Raw genomic sequence first — 21632 nt, 5'->3', positions numbered from 1 at the left:
GGAAATGTCATTTGACATTATACTTTATATATACAGTTTTTATACGGAAAGAATTATGTTTACTATGGAAAATCATGCTTTATATTACTATATATCTACAGGTACAGGGGCAAAACACTGAAACGGTTGAATAAGAATTTTTCATGTCTGGATGGCTGTGTAGTGGAGTAGAAGTATGTTTCCATTTCACTGATACCACTTCACATCACTAGTTTTCCCTTTTCTTCTCTTGCTTTAAATTATTCTGGAAATACTAAGAATACATCGCTTACCGATGTTGGGAAAAAAAGTATTTCTTTTATGCGTTGACTTACACATACACTATGTTCGCACATAACCACATTAATAATGCCATGAGAAACACTTCAGTCCACTAAGAAAAAGCTACACATTTGTTATGTTTAAGCAACTAACATTCTGAAGCCAAACTTAACCTCAGATCAGTCTGGCACCAAAACCAAACTTAACTCAAAGAATGAAAATTTGCAATATGTTTCCAAATCTTCGTTGCAAAAATAATTTATTGTTGGGTTGGTGATACATCTAAACCTATGGTGTATTTGATTAAACCACAAATAAAATAACCACCAAAAATGAGGGCATCAAGTGAAGGGATTCCTAACGATATGGGACTGATTTTTTTTTGATGACTCTATTGAATCAAAGTCAAACATGAAAATAGCCTTTCATATTCTTGTTTGCATGGTATTGTGAGAGGAGTGTGTGTTGTGTGCATATATGGCTGTGTGTGTGTGTGTGTGTGTGTGTGTGTATGTATATAAGACTGGATGCATAGGTTGAAAAATTGCAGAGTAATACTGTTTTGAATAGAAAAAAAAAAGAAATTAGATTCAGCTAAAGCTTTCAGCTGATGCCAGATGGCTTACACTTACTTACATTTAGACTGAGGAGCCTTGCCCACACTACCTATTAAAAATTAAATTTGATAAGATGCTGAGCACGCTTATCCCTATCCAGCAAATTAGCTTGTGTTCAGTTTTAAGCACGTGGCTGGTTTCACTGGTGTCATGCATGGACATGGGCAGAGCTATGCATTTTATATGAGAAAGGATTCTTCTGAAAGCAAATAAGAGCTACACGTTTATGAAGATTTGAGAACTGAGTTCTTTATACATTGAACAACTCACCGGAAGAGGAGTGCGTGTATTTATGCATATACCACACATACATAAGTCTTGTTATGATTTTTACCTGTGTTCCACCCCTTCCAGAATATAGACCTTAGTTGTGCCTACTTTTCCAAGAGAGGCATCTGGTCGTCTTTTTGCTGGATAATATATTTGTGAAAACAAAGACTCGGTGTACTGTCATATCACATCATTCAAATTAGAACTCTGATACACTGTATTCATTTTCAAATGTTCGAAAATACTTAACTTAATACTTGTAGCTTTTCAAGGAGAAAAATAGTAGGCTTTCTCCTTTGAATCATGTTCCATTTACCTTCTGAAAAGACTTTGGCATGCATTATGTTCCTCTTCATTTGAGTATGTGTAAAGTTGTGAAGATAATGGTGATTTCTGAATTTACTGCAGAAACTCAGGCCAGAAGAGCCCTCGAGTATTGCATTTTCCAGTATTTTTAGTAATTCTTGCCTTCTGTGTTTTTTTTCTCTTGTTCTTCAAAATATTAAATAACAGCTATTTCGAGCTACATTATCCATTTTTTCTCCAAAATGGCTTAAAAATCTTAAATGCATAAATCTCAACTTTGAGTTATAAACTACCTTCCTTTACAAACAAGTTAGCCGCCCAAGTATTACAAAAATATACAAATAGAAGTACTACTTTAGATAATAGTGCAAAGCGTCTTTTAGATGTGGTATTTGGTACTTGTGTTGGATTGTGGATTAAGGGACGTTTGAGGGAACATAGCAGAGTATATCAGTTCTTTTGTTTGCTGTTAGCATATAGGATCTGTTCTGAATTGAAATAAATCTGAGTAGTGCAACAGTAAGGTTAACTGGCTAAAGAGAAGCAACACGAAGTTTTTGGCCTTTCTTTCAACTGTTTTTATTGGATTTAAAACTCTGTCTTCTTCTAGGGAACAAATTCCCCTTCCAATATCTGGTTTGCCAATTTACTTAAAGCAAGCTTGAAGCTGATGATATAGTAGAATCTACTTTTTATTTTAATTAGGATAAGATCATTTCTTAACTGGTGTTATAGTTAAGGGTTGCAAAAGAAATGTGATTGTAATTAAGACATTATTTTAAGATATTCATTGCAGAAATGCTTTTTAGGAGACATTCTAAATGTTGCTTGCTGTATACAGAATTCCAGAATAGCTGGGCAGCAGGAATTCCATATGTACTTATTTGTTTTTTAATTGCATGAAGACCATGTAAGTATTTATTGAACATTGGAGAGACTTACTCAGAATTAGAAACTGGAACCCTTTAGATAGTCTTGACCCTGTGAACAGTCTTTTTCTCTCTGGGAATGGTTAAACATACTGAGACAGTCTGTAGTTCTAGTGCCTAGAATACTCCCTATAGCAGAGGAGTGGCTGTTTGGAGTGGCTCCCTCTAGCAATATGCTGAAGCAAAAACTTACAGAGAACTCAGCAGGGTATTGAACTTGATACTTCACTGTTGTGTCACTTAAAAATTTGAGCAGGGTTTTTAAATGACATATTAGAAATACTCTTTGCCACTATTTTATATCATGTGAATGAACAGCTCCACCATAATTGTGGAAGCTTCAGCAGGTAATTAATAGTGAAGTCAAATTTGTGAAGTATTTTTTTTCCCATTAGGTTGAAGTTATATCGATATCTCTGTTCGAAAATGATAGCCATCTACAGAACATGTTTTCAGGACAGTGCTACAATTTTATTTACATACATGTAAGTAACATGGATTCATGCTTTCAGTTTTAAAAATGAAACAAAAGTATATTAGTAATGGTAAATGGTAAGCACATGTTGGAATAATAAGTTTCTTATTTCTAACCTCTTGGTATATCCATTCCTGTGTTTGGTATTTCTGATATGCACCAAACTAGTCCATCTAGTCCATTCTTTCTCTTGTGTTTTTTATGCTTCTTCCATTCATAGGTATCTTGTTAAACCAAACATGAAATTCTTGAATAAGAGGGATAAAAATGAGAGTAGTTTAAAATTTCCTTTCACAGAGATTGTAGGGAAGTGGATTGTCTCATGAACAGGTATACCCTATGTGTGGTCATCGAACTCTGCCTTGCTACCGTGGTCTAAATTAGTATTTACTATTTTGGACAGATGCATGCTACACAATCTATATTTGGGTCCCTGTTTTAGATCATGAGAATTTTAATTGAACCTTATTTGAGACCGATGAAGGGCCTTAAAAGATGTTGTATATATTTCCTAAAAATAATATTATTGACCTCTAAGTTTTTCCATATATCCATAACTCTATCAGACAAAAGCATTACAAATATAAAAAAAAATGTACCTTTTTTTAGTAAATAAGATCTTCAGATTCTATTTTTATAAATAACTGATGTTTTAAGTAATTCTAAACATTTATTTTCATTTAGGATAAACAATCTGCATTTCAAGAAACCCAGCTACTAGTGGATATGTTGGAAAAATCAAATATTCCTCTCTTATACCCAGTTGTTCTTATTTCGGTAGGTTAACTCCTGTAAATTACTGTAGTAAACATCTAATGAAATGTTTTTAAATGTTAGACTTCAAACTATTTCAAGAGACACTGCTAACTGAGTAAAATGGTAAACTTGAACTGTAAATTAGATTGTAAGGAATGTCATTACACTTCAGCAAATGTACTGCATGCTGCCAGGAAATAAACCGACACTAGCAAAAGCTTATTAGTTATATCTTTCTTTAAAATACTCATTGTGAGTCGTCACATTGAACTGTTAGCTCCTGCTTTGCTGTTGTGCTCCACGTCTGATGGGAGTACTGCAGAATGATGTATTCTGCTGGAATGTTCAGTCAAAGGAGAACTAAGTGGCTTTATTTTCATCTGTGCTTTGTGGTTTATTTGAAGTTTTAAAATTATTATTGCTTTTCTGGTTCAGGTATTAAAAATGAACTTTGAAGTACTGTGCAGTATAATTTTAAAACATACATATGACTGAAGAATCTGTTCTGGTACATGGCAAAAGTTTTATAGTGTATTTTCAGGTGAAAATCTAATTATTTGAGTACTTCTGTCAGAATAGCTTAATAGTTCATGCAGAAGACAGCTGAAGGTATAGCTGAATTTTCTTTTACTCAAGCTGTGAAAAAGAAAATGTGGGTAAATTTGAAAATTTTAGTGCTATGTAATGAGACGTAATCTGTTCTTAATCTGAAATTTACGTTCCGTAAGTGATGAAGTGTTATTACCTCTTTAACAAATAAATGAGATATAATGAAGATAATTACTTCACAAATGAAAAATTTCATATCCTCTCCTAATATATGTTGTTGTCTCTAGTCCTGGGAGAGTATGACATACTCTATGCAGCTGGAGATTTAGCACTTTATTTCTAGTCTGTTGTCTTGACCATATTTCTGAGGAATTTCAGGACGGAGCTTCAATTTTACTAAATTTTCAAACAGAAGAGAATTCTCTCTGCATTTGAAAATGAGAGTAATAATATACCTCTAATTCTGATGCCAATTTACAAGGCTAATGGAAAGGCAGAATATTCTTTACTGGACTGAGAATGTTTTCATTAGCCCTTCATCAACAATTGCAAAAATGATTTCTTTCTGTGTTAAGTTTTGGGGGAGCACAGTTAAAGAAAGTTTTGTTAATCAGCTAGATAATATTACAGAGTTGAAAACATGCTTTTTTTTTTTTCCAGATTCATAGGTAATCTGGACTGGAATCTGGAATTTACAGGGACTGTGAATTATTATTATTATTTTCCCTATGACACCTGGAATGTGAGAGCTTTGTTTAAATAATTATTTAAATAATTGAATAAAACTTCTGACTTAATGTTTCCAGAGAAATACATAAGGATGGAAAAAAAAATGCTTACACAAGCTCACTTTGAAACTCTGAGGTTTTGTGCTTAAGATACAGAGATTCTGAAGTCATCATAGAATCCAGCATTATCTTTAAAATAAGCCTGCTTGCTTGTGCAGCCGACTGAAGGCACAAATAATTTAAGCAAACACCTTTTTATGCAGCCTCAGTAAAAAATGGTATGGTTAATCCCTTTTGCACTATACTCTAGGTGACATATTTCATGCAGTAGTTATTCCTAAGAAACATTTGAAATTTCCCTAATCTAACCAGTGAGAGAAGAGTCTTGCAACTAGGTGGAGAGTTGCTAACATTAAAAACAGATACAATAACATGTGTAAAAAGTGTATCTCTCTTTTTTTTTTCTCTCTCTTTTTTTTTTTTTTGTAGTACCCTAACTACAAAAGGGCATTTTGTGCTACACAGCCTAGTTTTATGGAATTACCATATTATCTTTTAGAAATAAAAGATGGGAAAAAAAGGAGGAGGACTGGGAAGTATGTTTCAAATGACTAGTCTTTGATTTCAGGACACTTGTGACTCCTTTGTAGTAATCGGGCAACTGAGAGAGTTGATTTTATTTTTCATCCCAGTGTTCAACTTGTTTGATTGTAAGAATAACAAGTCTTATTATGGCACCAGATGACCAATTTAATCAGCCTATTAACCAGCCAAATTATCCCAGTATAAGCACTGGATAGAATGATTTCTGGGCATATGGCCTTTATGAATTGCACTAGGTGAAGAAACAGGTGCAAAGGCTGTCCCTCCAGCCTTTAGGACAGAGGAAAGTTTCAGGAGAAACAGGGAAGCACAGAGGTAGACTTCATGCAATTGTTTTACCTCTTCCCTGTATCAACCCAATATCCTGTCCAAAAGCATCTTACTCTTAATACTTTTCTGAGTAATTTGTGTACACATTGGTAGATGCAAGGGTCTCATTGAACAGATGTGATCTTTTTGATTTTGTAATAATTAGTTAGGGCTGGAGAGTAATACTTCATCTCTGTAATTGCCAGTGTTTGCACTTCAGCGCAAAAGCAAGTCTGAGGAAAATCTCTTATTAATGCTGCGGAACAAGGTAATGTAAAGGTATTAGATCGTATCTCTCAAAACAGGAGGTTTAAATTTCTTGGGGATAGCTGTAAATGAGCAATACTTAGCTGTGTAGTTGTGTTTTTGATTTAAAAAAAAAAACCAAGCCCTTAACAAAATTATGAGTGTTTGAAAATTAATTTCTGCCTGTGTAGTAGAAGACAATAGCTTGCTGGTGAATATTTCCACAAAACTTTTCTACTTGGAAATGTGCACTTAGAAGGTAAACAGTTTTTAAAAAGTGCTTTAAGGGAAATGAGTAAATGCCTGTTATCTGTCAGGATAGATTGAACGTAAGTTACAAAAGGAGCTTGAAACATTTTTCCCCAAGTGTGGATCTCTGAGGTTAGCTCTCTACTTCCACCTCTCTGTACCACTGGCTGATACATTTTATGTGGCTGGAGTCTTTCAACCAGAAAAGTAGTTCCCTTTCTTTTAAGAAGATTTATGACTTTAGCTATTCATATTATTAATAGATGCTTGAACTTTTTATGTAGAAATAATCATCCTTAATCTTGATTTCTATGTGAAACTATGAGAACACTTAAGCCCTGGGAAAGAGTTCAGAGAGCCCTGAGCCAGGTGACCCAGTTGTTATCTCCTCCGAGATGCTAGCACAGGTCCTGTGGGACGAGGCAGGGTTGTGCAGCATCCCGGCTGGGTGAATGAGACTTGCCTTTCCTTGCCCCAAGCGCTGGTCATATCCCTTTTGAAGTAGTCTCTGCTTTTTAAACTTCAAGTGTTGTGTTGAAATGAATGCAATTGAGGCAACTAAGATGCAACACTAAAAAGATACTAAATTTAAAGTTCCATTTTGAAAACCTTCAAGGTGCTTGAGAAAGACATCTGAGTTTCTCTAATTTCCTGCTACAAAAAAATTCCGTGGAAGTTAGTTTAGAGCTTAGAAAAGAATTTATTGTTTGTTTTCTGATTCAATTAAACATTTTTAATATGCAATTAGAAGCTAATTAAGAAAAAACTTTTGTTAGCTTGTATTTTTGTGTGTGCTTAACAATGATATACTAATATTTGGCAGTCTAAAGTAATGCATTTTGAAAAAGTGGATTTTTTTTGCATCTTTGTTCCTTTGCAGGTGCATTTGAATAGTTCAGAAAATGTTTCTTGCAGCATTGAGATGGAAGAACTAACTAGGATCAAGAAATTTGCAAGGGAAGTGAAAAAGAAGAATATTTGGGTTTATGGTCTTGTTATCCACTACAAGGTATGTAATTCTCTTTTTACCTGCAAATTATCTACTTTTGTGATTTTTATGATTAATGATAGAATCTTAATTTTAAAGAAAATCAAAGAGAAATAAGTATGACATGAAAAAGGTTTGTTGGAAAGATTCTTGCCTGTTCTTGTTCAAAATTCAGAAGCGCCTCTGGTTACAGGCAAAAATGTAAGCATTTTGATTAGAGGGGAACAAATGGTAAACAGTTTTTCAAAGCATGTGAAAATGTCAGGGCCCCTTTTTTCCTCTTTGCTATTCTATTTAAAACGTGATTTTTTTCAGCATTTTAAAAGTAAAAAATATTAGAAGTATTTTCGATAAATGATTTTACAAAATTTTGTTCCTTATCAAAACAATGTTGAGTGTTGAGGTAACAGAAAGGATATGGCATAGAAGTGGTGAAACAAACAGTATCTGTGTCTCCAGTAGCAGCAAACTGTCTCAGTTGGAGGCAAAAAGAGTTAGCACTCCAGCATCCTTTGTACTCAGAAAAGCTATTTAAAATAAACCATTTTGCCTGGGAAGGTGTTCTGCCTCTCAAAAAAGTGGACTGCCTTGTCTCCGGTGCGTATATAGTTTTCAGTGCTTATGCAGGCAGTTGTTTTCTTAGTCAGTAGTGAAGAGAGAAATATTAGATGTGCAATGGAAAATTTAATAGAGAAGAATAAAGGTAATATTAACTGATGTTTTAGATTGCAGTAGGTGTTTAGATTTATATAGCATTGACTAAAAAAGGTAAACAACCTGTTATAGTCTTGCTGAGTTTGAATTTTTTGTTGGTAGAAGTTGTGCATGTGTGCGTCTGTGTTTGTGTGTGAGAGTGTATTTTTATATACATATATGTAAATACACACACATATATTTATATATATGTATATAAAATCATTTCTTGCTCTCTATTAGAGCTGCCTTTCTGCTTTTATGGTGCTGAGATATTAAATTCAAGTCTAGTAAGATATGTGATATAATAAAAACTAAAAATAGGAAGGATTGTTACCTTCACTGGTGTATGCTTTTAAAAATACTTTCCAGTAGTTTGGATGTAACTTCAGACAGGTAGTTAAAGACCGTGACAAGTATCTGCACCTGCTAGAAAGACTTAAATACCTTACAGAAGCACTAGTTTTCTCATTCTGTTTGGATTTTGCATATGTGGCTTCACTTCGTTCTTTTCGTACTGATCTCGAATCTTTTCTAGTGTTCATTTTTCTGTCTTTTCACTCCAGTCTCTGTCATTGTGCCCGTTTCTTTAGTTTGCTGTGATCTGTAGAGGAGTGAAAGTAAGCTAATTTGTGTAGGGTTTAATGTTTTTAACCCCCTATTCCCTCTTCTTCATTTAGTAAAGTCTATTTTGTATTTTAGAACTCTAGATCAATTCAAACGTCGATAAAGTTTCTTTACAGTATTGCAGGAAAGCAATGAGGAAAACTTTGCAAGTAGGGTTGCCTGGATTAGGACCAGTAAGAGTGGAGGAATAAAGTACAGGTATCTTTGTGCTATTTGGGGAACTGTGGAAATGGAGATATGAGGATATATAAATTTTTTCATTCTTTTTTCTGGTAGTAGAAATCCTATTTTTTCCCAGAGTGAATTCTGAATTCCTTTGATAAAAATCATTTGTATAACTGTTGAAACTTTGCTTAAAGAGGTCATACAAGCACATTATCATGGTAAAACGTAACATAGCAAGTACGGCTTTAGTGAAAGTGGAATGTTTTTCTTAAATGAAGGTATATATGATTTTATATATAAGTGGGTTAAATGGACATATGCGAATAGCAACATTTCACGAAGCTGACTGGAAGAAAAATCTCTTATAACCTTCAGCTGATTTTTGTGAACTGCATTGTTAGCAAGCATATATAACAAAAATAAAAGATCTGAATTGAAATTCTTAATCCTTGGTAGTGAGAGAATTGCTGCAGAACACTATCTTCCTATTTTTGAAAATGAACGGATGGAACGATTATGTAAGATCACTGCAGGCAGCATCCTCATCTATTAACGTGGATAAAGTATTATATAGAATAAAACAGTTTGCAAAGTGATTAAACCACTTCTAGCTCTCTTGACTTAAACAACTTTAAAACATTTTCTTCTCACAAAGACAGGGATATAATCCTGAGCTCCTGCTCATCAACATTCGATAGATAACTAACAAATAGATTATGCAGATCACATATGATATGTGTCAAGTTTTCTTACAGCTGCAGATCTACGAAGAACACAATTGCTTCTAGGTAAGGTCTGGCAGAAAGAACCGACATAGAAATCAAGAAATGACATAGCACAAAATGTATTGCTGGTCTGGGGGAGGTTGAAGGAGGGATGCCGTGAACGAAAGCAATTCATACAGTGAAAAGACATCTTTAAAACATTGTTTTTTTTTAACCTGAAAGCATGATCTGAGTGTCACCGAGGTACTTCGGTTTTAGTACAACCTATTAGTTTATATGTGAGTCCCACTCTGTGTCTAGCAAGGAGAAAGTACGTGCGTGCTAACTTTTTAATCAAGAGTCTGTCCCACTAGCAGGGTCTTAGGGTTGCAAAGACTCCTGCTTTTAGATATGTTATCAGTTCACTGTTACAGTTAGCAGCAAGGGGTGCTGTCACATTCACAGCGGTTCCCTACTTGAGGGTGGAAAGGTTACTTTCATACTGGCATGATGGGGGGTCTGGATGAAGTGCAAACACCAAAAGCACCTGCTGCTGTAATGCAGGGTATTCGCTCAGCCTGCTGTTGCAACAGCTTCTCTCAGTATCCAGACGTCCCTGACAACTATAGATTATTTCAGGAGATGAGTGATGACAAATTACTTCATGGAGGTTCTCTCTAGCTGACAGGTTATATCATCACTACCAAGCATGCAGGGTTGATATGCACACTTTAACTAGCTTTAAAACAGGGGTAAAATGTAATGGACAAAGCATTAATTGAGACACATGGCCACAGAAAGGTTGAGGTGAAATTGCTTTACAGCTGTAAGGGATATATCATTGGACGTGATGATACGTTGATACAACAAACATGAAAGAATATGATGTCACTCTAATGTTCTGCATTAGGAAAGTAAATTTGTTGAAGTTGAGCTATATAGTGTTTTTATATGTTTTAGAAATAGAAGCGAAATGCTTTTGGTACCTTAGAGTACAGTTTTGACAGTACTGGAGGCAAATTGAAGGCCTAAAAGAAATTATAAATCTTTATTTTCATTTTTTAAATTAAGTGTTTGTTTACTATTTAGAAAATATACCAAACAGTTTTATGATACCTGAAAATTACCTTTATAGACCTGATTGTGAAGGAGCTACTCAGGAAAATTGAAGTAAAAGGCTTTAATCTGCTGTATAAATGACCTCATTTGTACCTTCCATTTTCTCAAAGTTCAGAGGTTGAACACAAATAACTATTTCTACCAGAAAAATTGTTCATGGAATTCTAAAATATTGATAATGATACAAAGATTTGATTCACTTAACAGCTCTAGTTTGCATCTGGAAAAGAACACTGATCTAAAATTTCATTTATGAAAGTATTTTAAAACAAATTCTTTTCTAAAACATTTTTGTAATGTTAGAAATGTTTTACATATTCAAAACACATGAGAAAAGAGTTTCGGAAGATTCTGAACTTGTGATAGCTCCTGAGGATTTTTGAGACTGCCAGATGAGTCAAAGGATACAGCTGGTAAGCAAGGTGAATACAGAGCAGTTAACTCTGGCTATTATGAGGAAAAACTATAAAAAGCCAATATATTTTTGCATAAACAAAAATGACATAAAAAGGAATACAAGAAATATTTCCTAACATGAAAATGCAAATTCAGAAGCTTGTAAAAGTTGCAATAAGAGAGTCTTGATCTAGAAGTTTCAGCAATAATTGCTTTTCACAGAGGGTATAATGGAGCAGTTGTCATCTAAAATGAAGTATGTAACATGGATGGATGTAGGAAACCACAGGATTTTAAATAATCCTCCTTCAGTGAGGCACTGACAGAGCATCAGGTTCAGAACAGCAAATACATATTTTTAGGATTCCCCGGGCTGTGGTAGCCCCAAGTACTTTTGCCTCTGAAACAGCTTCTTGATTCAGAGAAAGGAACTATTCACTGATGTAGCCAGAACAATCACTGTCCTTACCTTAAGAAGAGACAAGTGATGTAATAGAATAATTGTTATGGAGCTGTTTGAAACTAAAAGGAAATTGAACCGTGGGTGATTTCTTATGCATACATACTAGACATTCATTAGTCTGTAAGACTTTTTGAAAGCAAGTCTTAAATATGCTTGGTGACTGAAGGAATACTTAAAGTGCTAAATGTATTTTCTGTTTGGTTGGCAAAATCCAAAAAGTAAATGTTTCCAGTATTTTTTTTTTCAGTAAAGATCACTTGAAAATGGTGGTAACTGCAGACATTAAGGCAGTGGTTCCCAAAACAGGGATCACAGCTCTGAGTGGGGTTATGCAAGTTAGCAACTGAAGTAAGATAATGAGCCTGAAGTGCAAAGGAAGTGAAATCAGGAACTGATAATTTGAGAACTTGTTGAAATCAAATGAGCCATGCCCTACATGACGCCTGCACACAACACTGCACATAATTCATTTCATAATCAGCACAGACTTAGGTCAGTTGATTGCAAGCTAATAAGAGTGTTTGGAATGGGGTCTAGAGATCTCTCTCTTCTAAAGATTACACTTTTATATTTCTACCTATCAGCTGCAGTGACCTAAAGCGTGTAATGAATATGGAAACCTAAATCTATCCATAAAAACGCTTAGGACTAAGTAATTACTATTTATTATTTTCAGGAGCCAGAAACTGTAACTTTTAAGTAGCTGTGGTCCTACAGACTATATTCACTCTTTCATCACGGAAAATCGGGCAAACTCATGAGTGATGAGTTAAAAGTACCAGAGTGATCTAGGTTGCACAGGGTGCAGAACAGAGGGAAACCAAATCCAGCTTGAAACTGTGTACATGAGCAACCTCATTGAAATCAGCATTTATAAGCTTATTAATGCAAAGGTCTAATGAGTCATTTACCACTAATACTGGGGACCGATATTTACGGAGACTGGACATTATTTGTTCTGTTGAAATTAGTTATTACTACAGTCTGAGATCAGACATGACTCCATATTTTGCAATAAGTAGAGCTGGCAAGATGAAAATGTTCGCAAACATTGAAGTTTTAAATAAGCCTGTAAGTAACTATTCTGATGGAATTCTCAATGAATAAAAGATACAGAACTGGGGCTCTATTAACTTGGTACCCGAGAAATCGAACAGAAAACAATCATTTTTTCTTGGGAGTGGCCCAAGTAAAACTGGTAAATGTTCTCAGTGGGCCTATCACCTTTAATGCCATGGCAAGTTGATAATAATAGAACACAGTATCTATAGATGTTATTTTGCATATGAAAATTTTCCACTCTTCAGTAATTACAGTAGCATTTAATTTATCTTCAAAGTTGCTATGCAAATTTGCAAATGCTCCATCAGTCTTTTCACACACAGAAACAATTACAGATGTTTTCTGACTCACCTTGATGCTTTTGTCTTTGATTTTGTTTTGAGATCTCCAAGCAACAGCTCAGCATTCAGTCATATATTATACTGAATGTTCTGAACGTGTGCACATCACAAAAGACTTTGTTTGAAAAGCTTGTGAGCAAAAAAAATTGATCCATCTAGTTGATTTGATTGTCAGAAATTCTTGTCTATGAGACTTACTCACATGAAAGCACATGTACAGCAACGTCTAAAAATAGCACAGTTTTTAAATATATCTTTGTCATACTCTTTTTAACAGCTTCCTATTAGCACAATATATTTTTATATTTTTTTCTTATTAGTATCAAAATTAACAGAGAACTCTTTTAAGATTTTAGTTTTAAGATTTCTCTCAGTGAAATATTTAAATTATTTATTTAAACAAAATTATTCCCTAATACAAGGTATGAAAGCTGGAAAGCTGTGTAATTGCAAAGAGATGCTTCTGTATGTGAATATTTGTTTCTGCTTTGTAACTTATACAGAAATAATTAGCTGCTTAGATAGCTTTCTATTTTGAACTGAAATCTCTGTCAAAACCTGCATTCTCAATCTCTTCTGTCAAGCCATGTCAAGAAAAAATGTTCACATCTCTGGAACATTAGTCAATTGAGAAATATTAATTCCAAGTTTACTAAAATATTAATTAAGCTTTAGGCTTTGAGTCGGGAAAGGATATAAATAAAGACTTGAGTTTGCTTAACACGAAAACTAGAAATCTCACTCTTGTTCTAAACATTTTGATGTGTGTACCTTTACGGGAAGCATAGTCACATGCCTGGACTGCTGCTGCTTTTAGTAGATGCTCTGAAGCCAAATGGTGATTGTTCAGGGTATTAACTAGTGTTTCTGTCTTGAATGCATGTGTACATGCTTGTACACTTGTTTGCTCAGTCTCTCTCTTTTGCACTTTTCCTTCCTTGTTTCCCGTCAAGTCCTCCTCAAAACAGATAATAAATTAGTGGATTTATTACCACAGTGAAGCCTTCCTAAAGGTGTTCAAAGAAGGTATTTCCACAAGCTAACTTCCCAGTGCAGTACTAAATTCCCAGTCTGAGGAGGATGAGTATTTTGGAAAAATAATTGATAACCTTTTGGGTTTTGATTAAATAATTGTATAGATTTTTATCACAGAAAGGTCAGAGAATTGCTTAATTTGTCTCTGCTGTTACAGCTTCTAGGAATATAACAAGCTGCATCGAAAATAATGAGATTAATGTTTTGTGCCTTTTACACATGACCTTTTTAGACTTATTTCAGCTACTGAACTTTTAATTGGACAAATCAGGGTTCTCACATCACCTAATTAGCCAAAATGATGAAGGCATGTGATTTTTTTTTTTTAAAGTCATGTCTTCACAAAGCATTCTCTAAACTTTCTTGCTTTTGTGGCCTGGGTTCGACCATTCTGGCTAGTCAATAGAGGTTATTTGGGGGATATTTTTGGTGATTTTTTAATAGTAAAAAAAAATTATTCTAAAATAGTTTAATAGTATGGAGTAAGATTTTGGGGAATAAACGATTTCAAAAGGTGAAATGCCAAGCTCTCTAGAGAGGAGGAAAATATATAATATAGCAAGGTAGAAAAGTGCATGTTTTTTAATTGTGCTAGATGTTTTAGTGTGATAGGGGATAAACACTGAATTGTAACAAATTACAAAAACAAATACTGTGAGCATCAAATCTGAGTTTCATCTTCAAATCTATTATTAGTTAGTCTGACATTTTTTCAGTATTATGAAAGCTTTGATGTTGACCTGCTATCTCTTAGTGGAAACATAAACATCGAAAATGAAAGGATATTAACACAAAAATTGGTTTGCAAACAAACTGCTTTTAATTTGTTTTTTAACATTGTTAGCTTGCCTAATAGAAACCTGTGAAGTCCATTGTATTTGTTTATGGACAGTTTCATTTTCAGATTCTTAGTGCTGCAGTTCTTGCATTAAAGCAATGCTTGTATTCTTTCACTGTCTGAGTAAGCTGGACATCAGGAGCCCAGCCAGGAGCATCAGAAGTTAGTCTTCTCACCTTGCTTACATACTATTCTCCAAAGTTATCATTTAGCAGGTACCCATAATGCTCACCTATAGAGATGAGTACATCTACATTTTCTACCTTTAGCTCTTCATACATAAAACAGCAACACAAAGAACCTAATAAAGTTCCTATGTATGCTTAGGAGGCCTTTTGAAAACGTTGCCAACTTGCTGTTGTGTTTCCTAACGCTCTTTTGAATTTTGGATGCACTTTTCTAAGTTAATTTTTTTTTCTAATAACTTTTGCCAATTTCAATGGAAAGTTGAGTTTTATAGATGAGCTGTAAAACAACTCTGAAAATAGGATTTTACAGAGTCAATGCTAGCTTGACTAGCAATAAAGTAGTTGCTTCTGTAGCAATCAATATTTTACCTTAGAATTATCCTCTCTGAAAGATGTATTCTCTTTTGCCTTATAGGTTTTGTATTTCATCATAGGGTAAAGATATGTAATATTTCCGCAGAATTTGAGGTCTCTACAGGCAAAGATCAATAACTTCTACTCCATTAATTTACTCATATCCAGAGATAAAGATATCAGACGTACTTTAAAATTGTATACTGAAAATTGTGTACTGTGCTGGATAAATTCCCCCCTCCCCCATATCTGTTCCTCAGTTCTATAGCGTAAGTGTTTTCATTACTATATTTGACTGGTGAAACTTCTGAAGTGCTTCAGCCATTTAAACAAAGGAAATCTGTCGAACCATTCTCTATTAGTAACTGGAGCTATTCTGTGTCTTTTCCTGTAGAAATTCTTGCAGAGGAGGCCATCATATCTATATTGGAAGTGTTGGAGTGTTAATTTCCCACTTTCACCCTGCCCCTCTACAAGCAGGAATCAAGTAATCCAGTCCCAGGCTGACCTTTGGGGATTTCCTTACAAGGGTGGGAAGCAGCACTTGTGGTTTCTATATGGATTTGGGATAGTAAGCTTGAAATCTTATTTTTTGCTTATAGCAGATTGTTCATGTGAAAGTCATCCATGATAGAGCATGTCTGATGCTAAATGTATATATGTATAATATTAATAATAGCAAATTAAATGTAAATTAATTATATTAAAATTAATAACATATGATTATATATTTATCGCATATATATAATATGTGATATTACACTTGATGGCAAAAGCACTGTAACATTAGGAATGAAAAACACACTGGACTCCCCACAGCCTTCAGATTCCAATTGACTCTTACTGTTATTTGGAATGATGCACATTCTTATGTATAGGATGAATTGAGAGTTTACCTTTTCACAGAGTCTTATTTCTGCAGCTATTTAAGAATACTTCTTTTAATACAACTAACAATACTTGTATAACCCTTATTATGTTTAAACATGCAGTTAAAAATTGCTAATATTAGAGCACTAAGGGCAAAGGGTAGAAAAGAGCAGAAAACTGGAAGAGGGTGTCTGACACAGGACTGAGTTCCATGTGATCTAGTCATGCATTCTTTTCATAAACTAATCATGCACTCTTAAGAAGAGTTAGTTTTTTCCACATCCTTTATTCTTATTGAAAGGCTAGTTGTGATTATGTTTTTACTGTATCCACAGTGCATGGCCTTCTCTGAATTGTTTTTTATAGGATAAATAATCCAAGTTCTTCCATCTTTATGTGATAGCTTCTCTATTCTAGTAGCTCGTCTGTGCACTTAGCACACCAAATTCATCTCCCTTTCAGCTTTCTGCAGGTTGTACAGATATGTCACTTACCTGTTTCATTTGGAGCTGTGTCTCCTGATACATCCCAGCTTTAGGTTTCATTTTCTTTTTCTCTTTTGGGGTGAAGAAGGGAGGAGACATGCTTCATTATGCTACGATGTAATACCATCAGCGAATGGTCCAACTGTTAAGTAAATGCCTATGAAAGAATGAGAACAGGGCAAGTATACTTTCCCTTAATTCTCTCCTTATTTTCAAATATTATTAGCTTAAGTACTTCCTGAGCCAGAGTTGTTTTCTGTGGAAGTAGTAGCCTTTTAATAGATTTCTGTTCCATGCTCATCTAGTCTGCTGAAGCGCATGCAAACTTTTAGCATCCACTGCGTTCTCTAACAAAAAGCTTACATAGCCTGGAAAACAGACAAAAAAGATGGTTCTTTGCAAAGCAGTGTCCCAAGCTCTTGTTTCTGGGAAGTCACGGTCTGCTGATATCCCATCATTTTAAGTGCAAAACGCACGTTATATTTTACATTTGTCTATATTAAGTTTCATTTACCTTTTTATTGCCTGAGAGTTCAGTTTATAAAGGTCTTCCTACAGTTCATTTCAGTCAGCCCTACCCTGAATAACTATATCATCGGCAAACTTGTCTTATTGCTTACTCCTTTTTCCAGTTCATTTATGAATGTGCTGAACAACTGAGATCCTGTAATAGATCCCACCTGAACTCTACTGGCTATGTTCTTGAGAATTGACCGTTTACTCCTACCTTCACCATTCTGTATTTTCAGTAAGCGTTTATCCATGTCAGGAGTTCTATTTTGTACTATGGCACCTTAGTTTTTTAAAGACCTTTGGCAGGGGATTTTGTTGAAAGTCTTTTGGAAATACCAGTAAATTGTATCAACTGTATCATCTGCTCCTTTAAAGAATTTCAGTAAGTTTACAAGGTAAGACTTCCCTTTACAAAAGACACATTGGCCCTACCATCATCTTTAACCTGATGTCCACTATTACTATTCATTATTTTAATTTTTGTTATATTACCTGATATAGGCTTAAGGCTTACTATCCTATAGCTCTTTACATCTTTCCAGATTTTTTTAATTTTAAGTTGGCATCACATTTACTACCATCCAGTACTTGGCTACTAGGGCAATTTTTAAGCTAGAGATTATGTACCACCATTTGGAGCGGAGCTTCAGAACTATTGGGTGAATGCCGTATAGTCCTTAGGATTTGTTACATTCCTCCTCTTAATTTCTTCCATACCTTTTCTACAGTAACTGCAATTTTACAGATCTAACAAAGAAGGAATCCAGCACGTGAAGTAAGCACCAATTCAGAGAATTAATTTAGTTTCTCTGCAATAGCCTTGTCTTTTCTGAGTGTTCATTGTACCCATTGATCATCAGTGGGTCCTACAGACTCTTTGGCAGACATCCTGCTTCTCATGTATGATAGGAAAGACGTACTATTTGTTTTGATTCTTTTTGCTAGTTGTTCCTCAAACTCTTTTTGACTTGCCTTACTGTATGTTTATATTTAATATGTCAAAATTTATGATTCTCTCTATTTTCTTCATTTGGACATGTCTTCAGCTTTTTGAAGGGTACCTTCTTGTTCTTATGACCTCATTTATCCTGCTATTTACCCGTACCACCCTCCTGCCCTTCCTCAAGGCTTTTTTTTTTTTTTTTTCCACAGGCAATATGCGTCGGCTTTGTGCTTTCAATACGTTCACCTTTAGATTCTGTATTGGCTCTAAGGATTTAATTCTGTTAGCTGCTCATTTCCTTTCTCTTTAACAAGAATCTTCATTTCTTTCATGATTATCTTTCCCTTATGTAGTTTTCATTTCTATTCCTTTGGCATTTTATAGCCAGTTTATGTAATCCAGGCTGTTCCCCTTAGCTTTGATCCATACTATGACAGATCTGTATTCTAAATACAAAGTATAATACAAAACATTCTTCTTATGTTGGTTTTAATTCCTTGCTCTCTTTTTTATTGTTCCTCTTGTCTGCAGATTGTTCTGTCGTCTGTATTCTCCCTCAGCCTGAGGACACTGCTCTCCTCTTTCTTGGGCTCTGGATCTTGGCTCTTTCATAGTTTCCGTCTCTCTCCTCCTAGGTCTAGCTGCCTTGTAGGCAGCTTGTAGATAGCTGCATTATGCAGATTTTGTTGAAAAATTTCTTATATTTTGAACTATTTCTCTTCTATTTACGGGGATGCTAAACCTATCTTTCAGTTCTATTTCTCTTCCATTGTCTTTTCTTTCTCTGCTTTGGCTTTATTTTCCTATGCTTTTGTGGAGCGTCCTGCTCCTGTTTTGGCTGTCACGCTGTCTTCTCAGCAGATATCTGCAAATTTTGTGTTGCTTAGGAAGGCTTTTCTTCTCCTCTCTTCAACCATGACTTCAGGTCCTAGCTGAATCTTCCCATCTGAGATTTCTAGCAGAAAATATTTCATGCTTAATAACTATCTTTCAGGTTCTGTATGTTTGGTTTTTTTTACTATTTGTATTATTTTTATTGCTACATATAATTGCTATTTTTTTCTCCTCCATAGTGCTATCTCTAGAGAGAAATGATGAAGGAAAATTCATATGCAAGCTTCCCTGCTGTCTATGAGAAGCTCTTAGTATGCTTTTGTGCCCATGCCAGCCTCATTATCCCGTTTAGCCATTTGCCTCATGCTATCTTTGAAGTTACTGTGTTCAAAGGTGCAAATATGCTCTTGCTCCTTCAACTTTGCTTATCCATACCCACACCAAGCAGCTGACAGACTTTGCTACAAGCAGCATCTAAACCAGCTACCAAGCAGGAGACAAGCAAACAAATTCACTTACCCCCAATAAATTCATGTTGTTTCTCTCCAGCAAGGATAAGGCCAAAACAATCTCTGAGTGCATCCTGCTGTTGCCTTCTGGTTGCTGAGAGCTGTTTACTTTTCAACATTACAGATGACAGGAGCAAATCTTGTGGCAACTTAATTTCACTAATGTGAAGTCTCTAAATGTTTCTGCTAGCTTTCATCTAAATGTATTTTGGAACACCTGGATGTGAAGATGTGTTCATATCTCAAGACAGTCTGAGATGCACAGTGTTTGAAGTTAGATTAAAGTCTACTGTGGATATTCTCTTAAGACATGGAAATGCATGATCTTACAAACTTAGGATTAACAGTACTAGAATGATGTATTGTTGTATTTCATTAAAAACAATCTTATAATTAAGAGAAAGCCATATAGTTCATAGGAAAATATCCATGGATAGTGTTTTTCATCCAAATTCTGTTGTATACTGTTTTCTGAAGGTTATTGTCCTTTCATATGCTTGGATTAAAAAAGGTGCAAAATGTCACCATCATTACAGAATTTCCAGCATTTCACAATCTGAACTAATTATATTTGACTTTAAAACATTCCTTTGAGCTGATATTTGCTCTAGCCAATTTTTATTCATCCTTTTAAACAGTATTTATGATATTCCAAGCTTTGCAGAGTAATTTCCCACCAGCTCAGAAAAGTCATACTTTCTACTGATAGGCAGAGGCCCATTACTTCACAGTGTACTAAATAAATATACTTGATTTATAACTGTGCCTGTGTTTTGATCTCTGAAGTTTCCACTGAGCAGAATCTTTTAGAAAATGAAATTGTTTACATTTGAGTTTGATTCAACCTGTGTGGTACTGGCAGCAGTGTGAGCATTCATTTTTGGCAGAGCCTGTGCCTTCAGATTTCTCACTGGCTCAGTTTTTCCATTCCTGTGCTCATATGTGTTCAACTATCTCTTGCTTGTGTAGCTGATTCCAGCGTTCGGTGCTTATATTTATCAGTCCAGGTGTTGAATTATATAGGCAAAGTTTCCAGCAAAATGTCTGAGAGACAGAGCAAAAGAATGTGTGATCTCTACTTAAAAGAAAGCAGTAAAATGAAGTATTTTTTGTAAGCCTGACAGCACGAAAACTTTCATGTCCACTCACTCCCATAGCTATGCAATCTTAAAAAGTTTCTCCCTGTCCTTCATTATACAAAATGGGATAGAATGGCTTCAGAGCTTTCCTTTGACTAGGTCAGTTACTTATTCTGTAGTTCATCTTTTGATTTTTGTGTTCCAAGTGTGCTTTGCACTTGCAGTGTTTGAAGCGCAAAGATCAGTCCATGGAATTATGGTGTAACTGCCATTATAAGCTCATGGAGTTTATGAACTAAAATTGTTGGGGCAGCACGTGCATTTTCCTCTCAAGTTGTCAGTAACCTCCCTCTTTCGATTCTGCTGAAGAAGCTTAATGTACCAGCAGATACTCTATCACATGCACGTTTTCAAGAACACAAATGTAGAAAAGGCAGACTGTGAATGCTGCACCCCTACTCTGGTAAATTTGTACTCAGATGGGTGGTCCCACAGGAGAGGGTGGGTTAAATGAAACACTAAACAGAACATGGTTGTAGGTCAGTCACTGTGGGAGACCCAAATAAGCCTGTGGCTCATGTTCGATACTTCAGCTTTGGGAGGGTGGGGTTTGATTAGTTTGTTCATGTACTTGTTTCTTGAAGTACCTGACTGAAGATCAGGAATCCTGACTTCTGGATAGAAAATAATAATTGAATTTTGGATATACCTGCATCTTTTGTGTAGAAGGAATTGTGGTACTGCATTCTTGTGGCAAATCAAAATAGTAAAGGGCTGAGAGGCCTCAAGCCTGAAAGTACAGTTTCCCAAATTGCATCTGTGTGCATTCAGGAGGATGAATAATATAAAAATTTTATCCTGTTTCAAAGCATTAAGTACTGTTATATACAGCTATGGCTAGCTTTCAAGAAGTTGCTGCTAATTAATATTTACTTTTTAATGAAGGATGGGACAAATATTTCTCCCGTTTACAAAGACAGTGAGCAGCACAAGGCTTTTGTGGAACATCTGTAAATGAAATAAGTTAATTAGAATTTAAAATATATAAACAGAGTTAGCGCTTGAAAAGTGCAGTCGGAAGTTCCTTGTTTCCTCTGTTGTATTGCTGCAACACCTTCACTAGTCTGG

At 35.0% G+C, this 21632-nt stretch overlaps 1 protein-coding gene across 6 annotated transcripts in view; it reads left to right on the top strand.

Moving 5' to 3' along the window:
- The window catches only part of CRPPA (CDP-L-ribitol pyrophosphorylase A), a 128111-nt gene that overhangs the window by 64564 nt on the left and 41915 nt on the right, over window positions 1-21632 (top strand). For all 6 annotated transcript variants that reach the window (XR_011139630.1, XR_011139629.1, XM_068935016.1 and 3 more), the window contains exons 7-9: window positions 2779-2868; window positions 3543-3635; window positions 7179-7307. Coding sequence is in view for 4 of the 6 variants with exons in the window: in XM_068935016.1 (XP_068791117.1) it covers window positions 2779-2868; window positions 3543-3635; window positions 7179-7307 (312 nt within the window). In the remaining 2 variants the exon portion in view is untranslated. The remainder of the gene's footprint in view (window positions 1-2778; window positions 2869-3542; window positions 3636-7178; window positions 7308-21632) is intronic.

The sequence above is a fragment of the Struthio camelus genome, chromosome 2, assembly GCF_040807025.1.
Source record: "Struthio camelus isolate bStrCam1 chromosome 2, bStrCam1.hap1, whole genome shotgun sequence".
NCBI lineage: Eukaryota > Metazoa > Chordata > Aves > Struthioniformes > Struthionidae > Struthio > Struthio camelus.
Note: the sequence above shows the minus strand (reverse complement) of the source record. Positions and strands in the feature narration are given on the sequence as shown.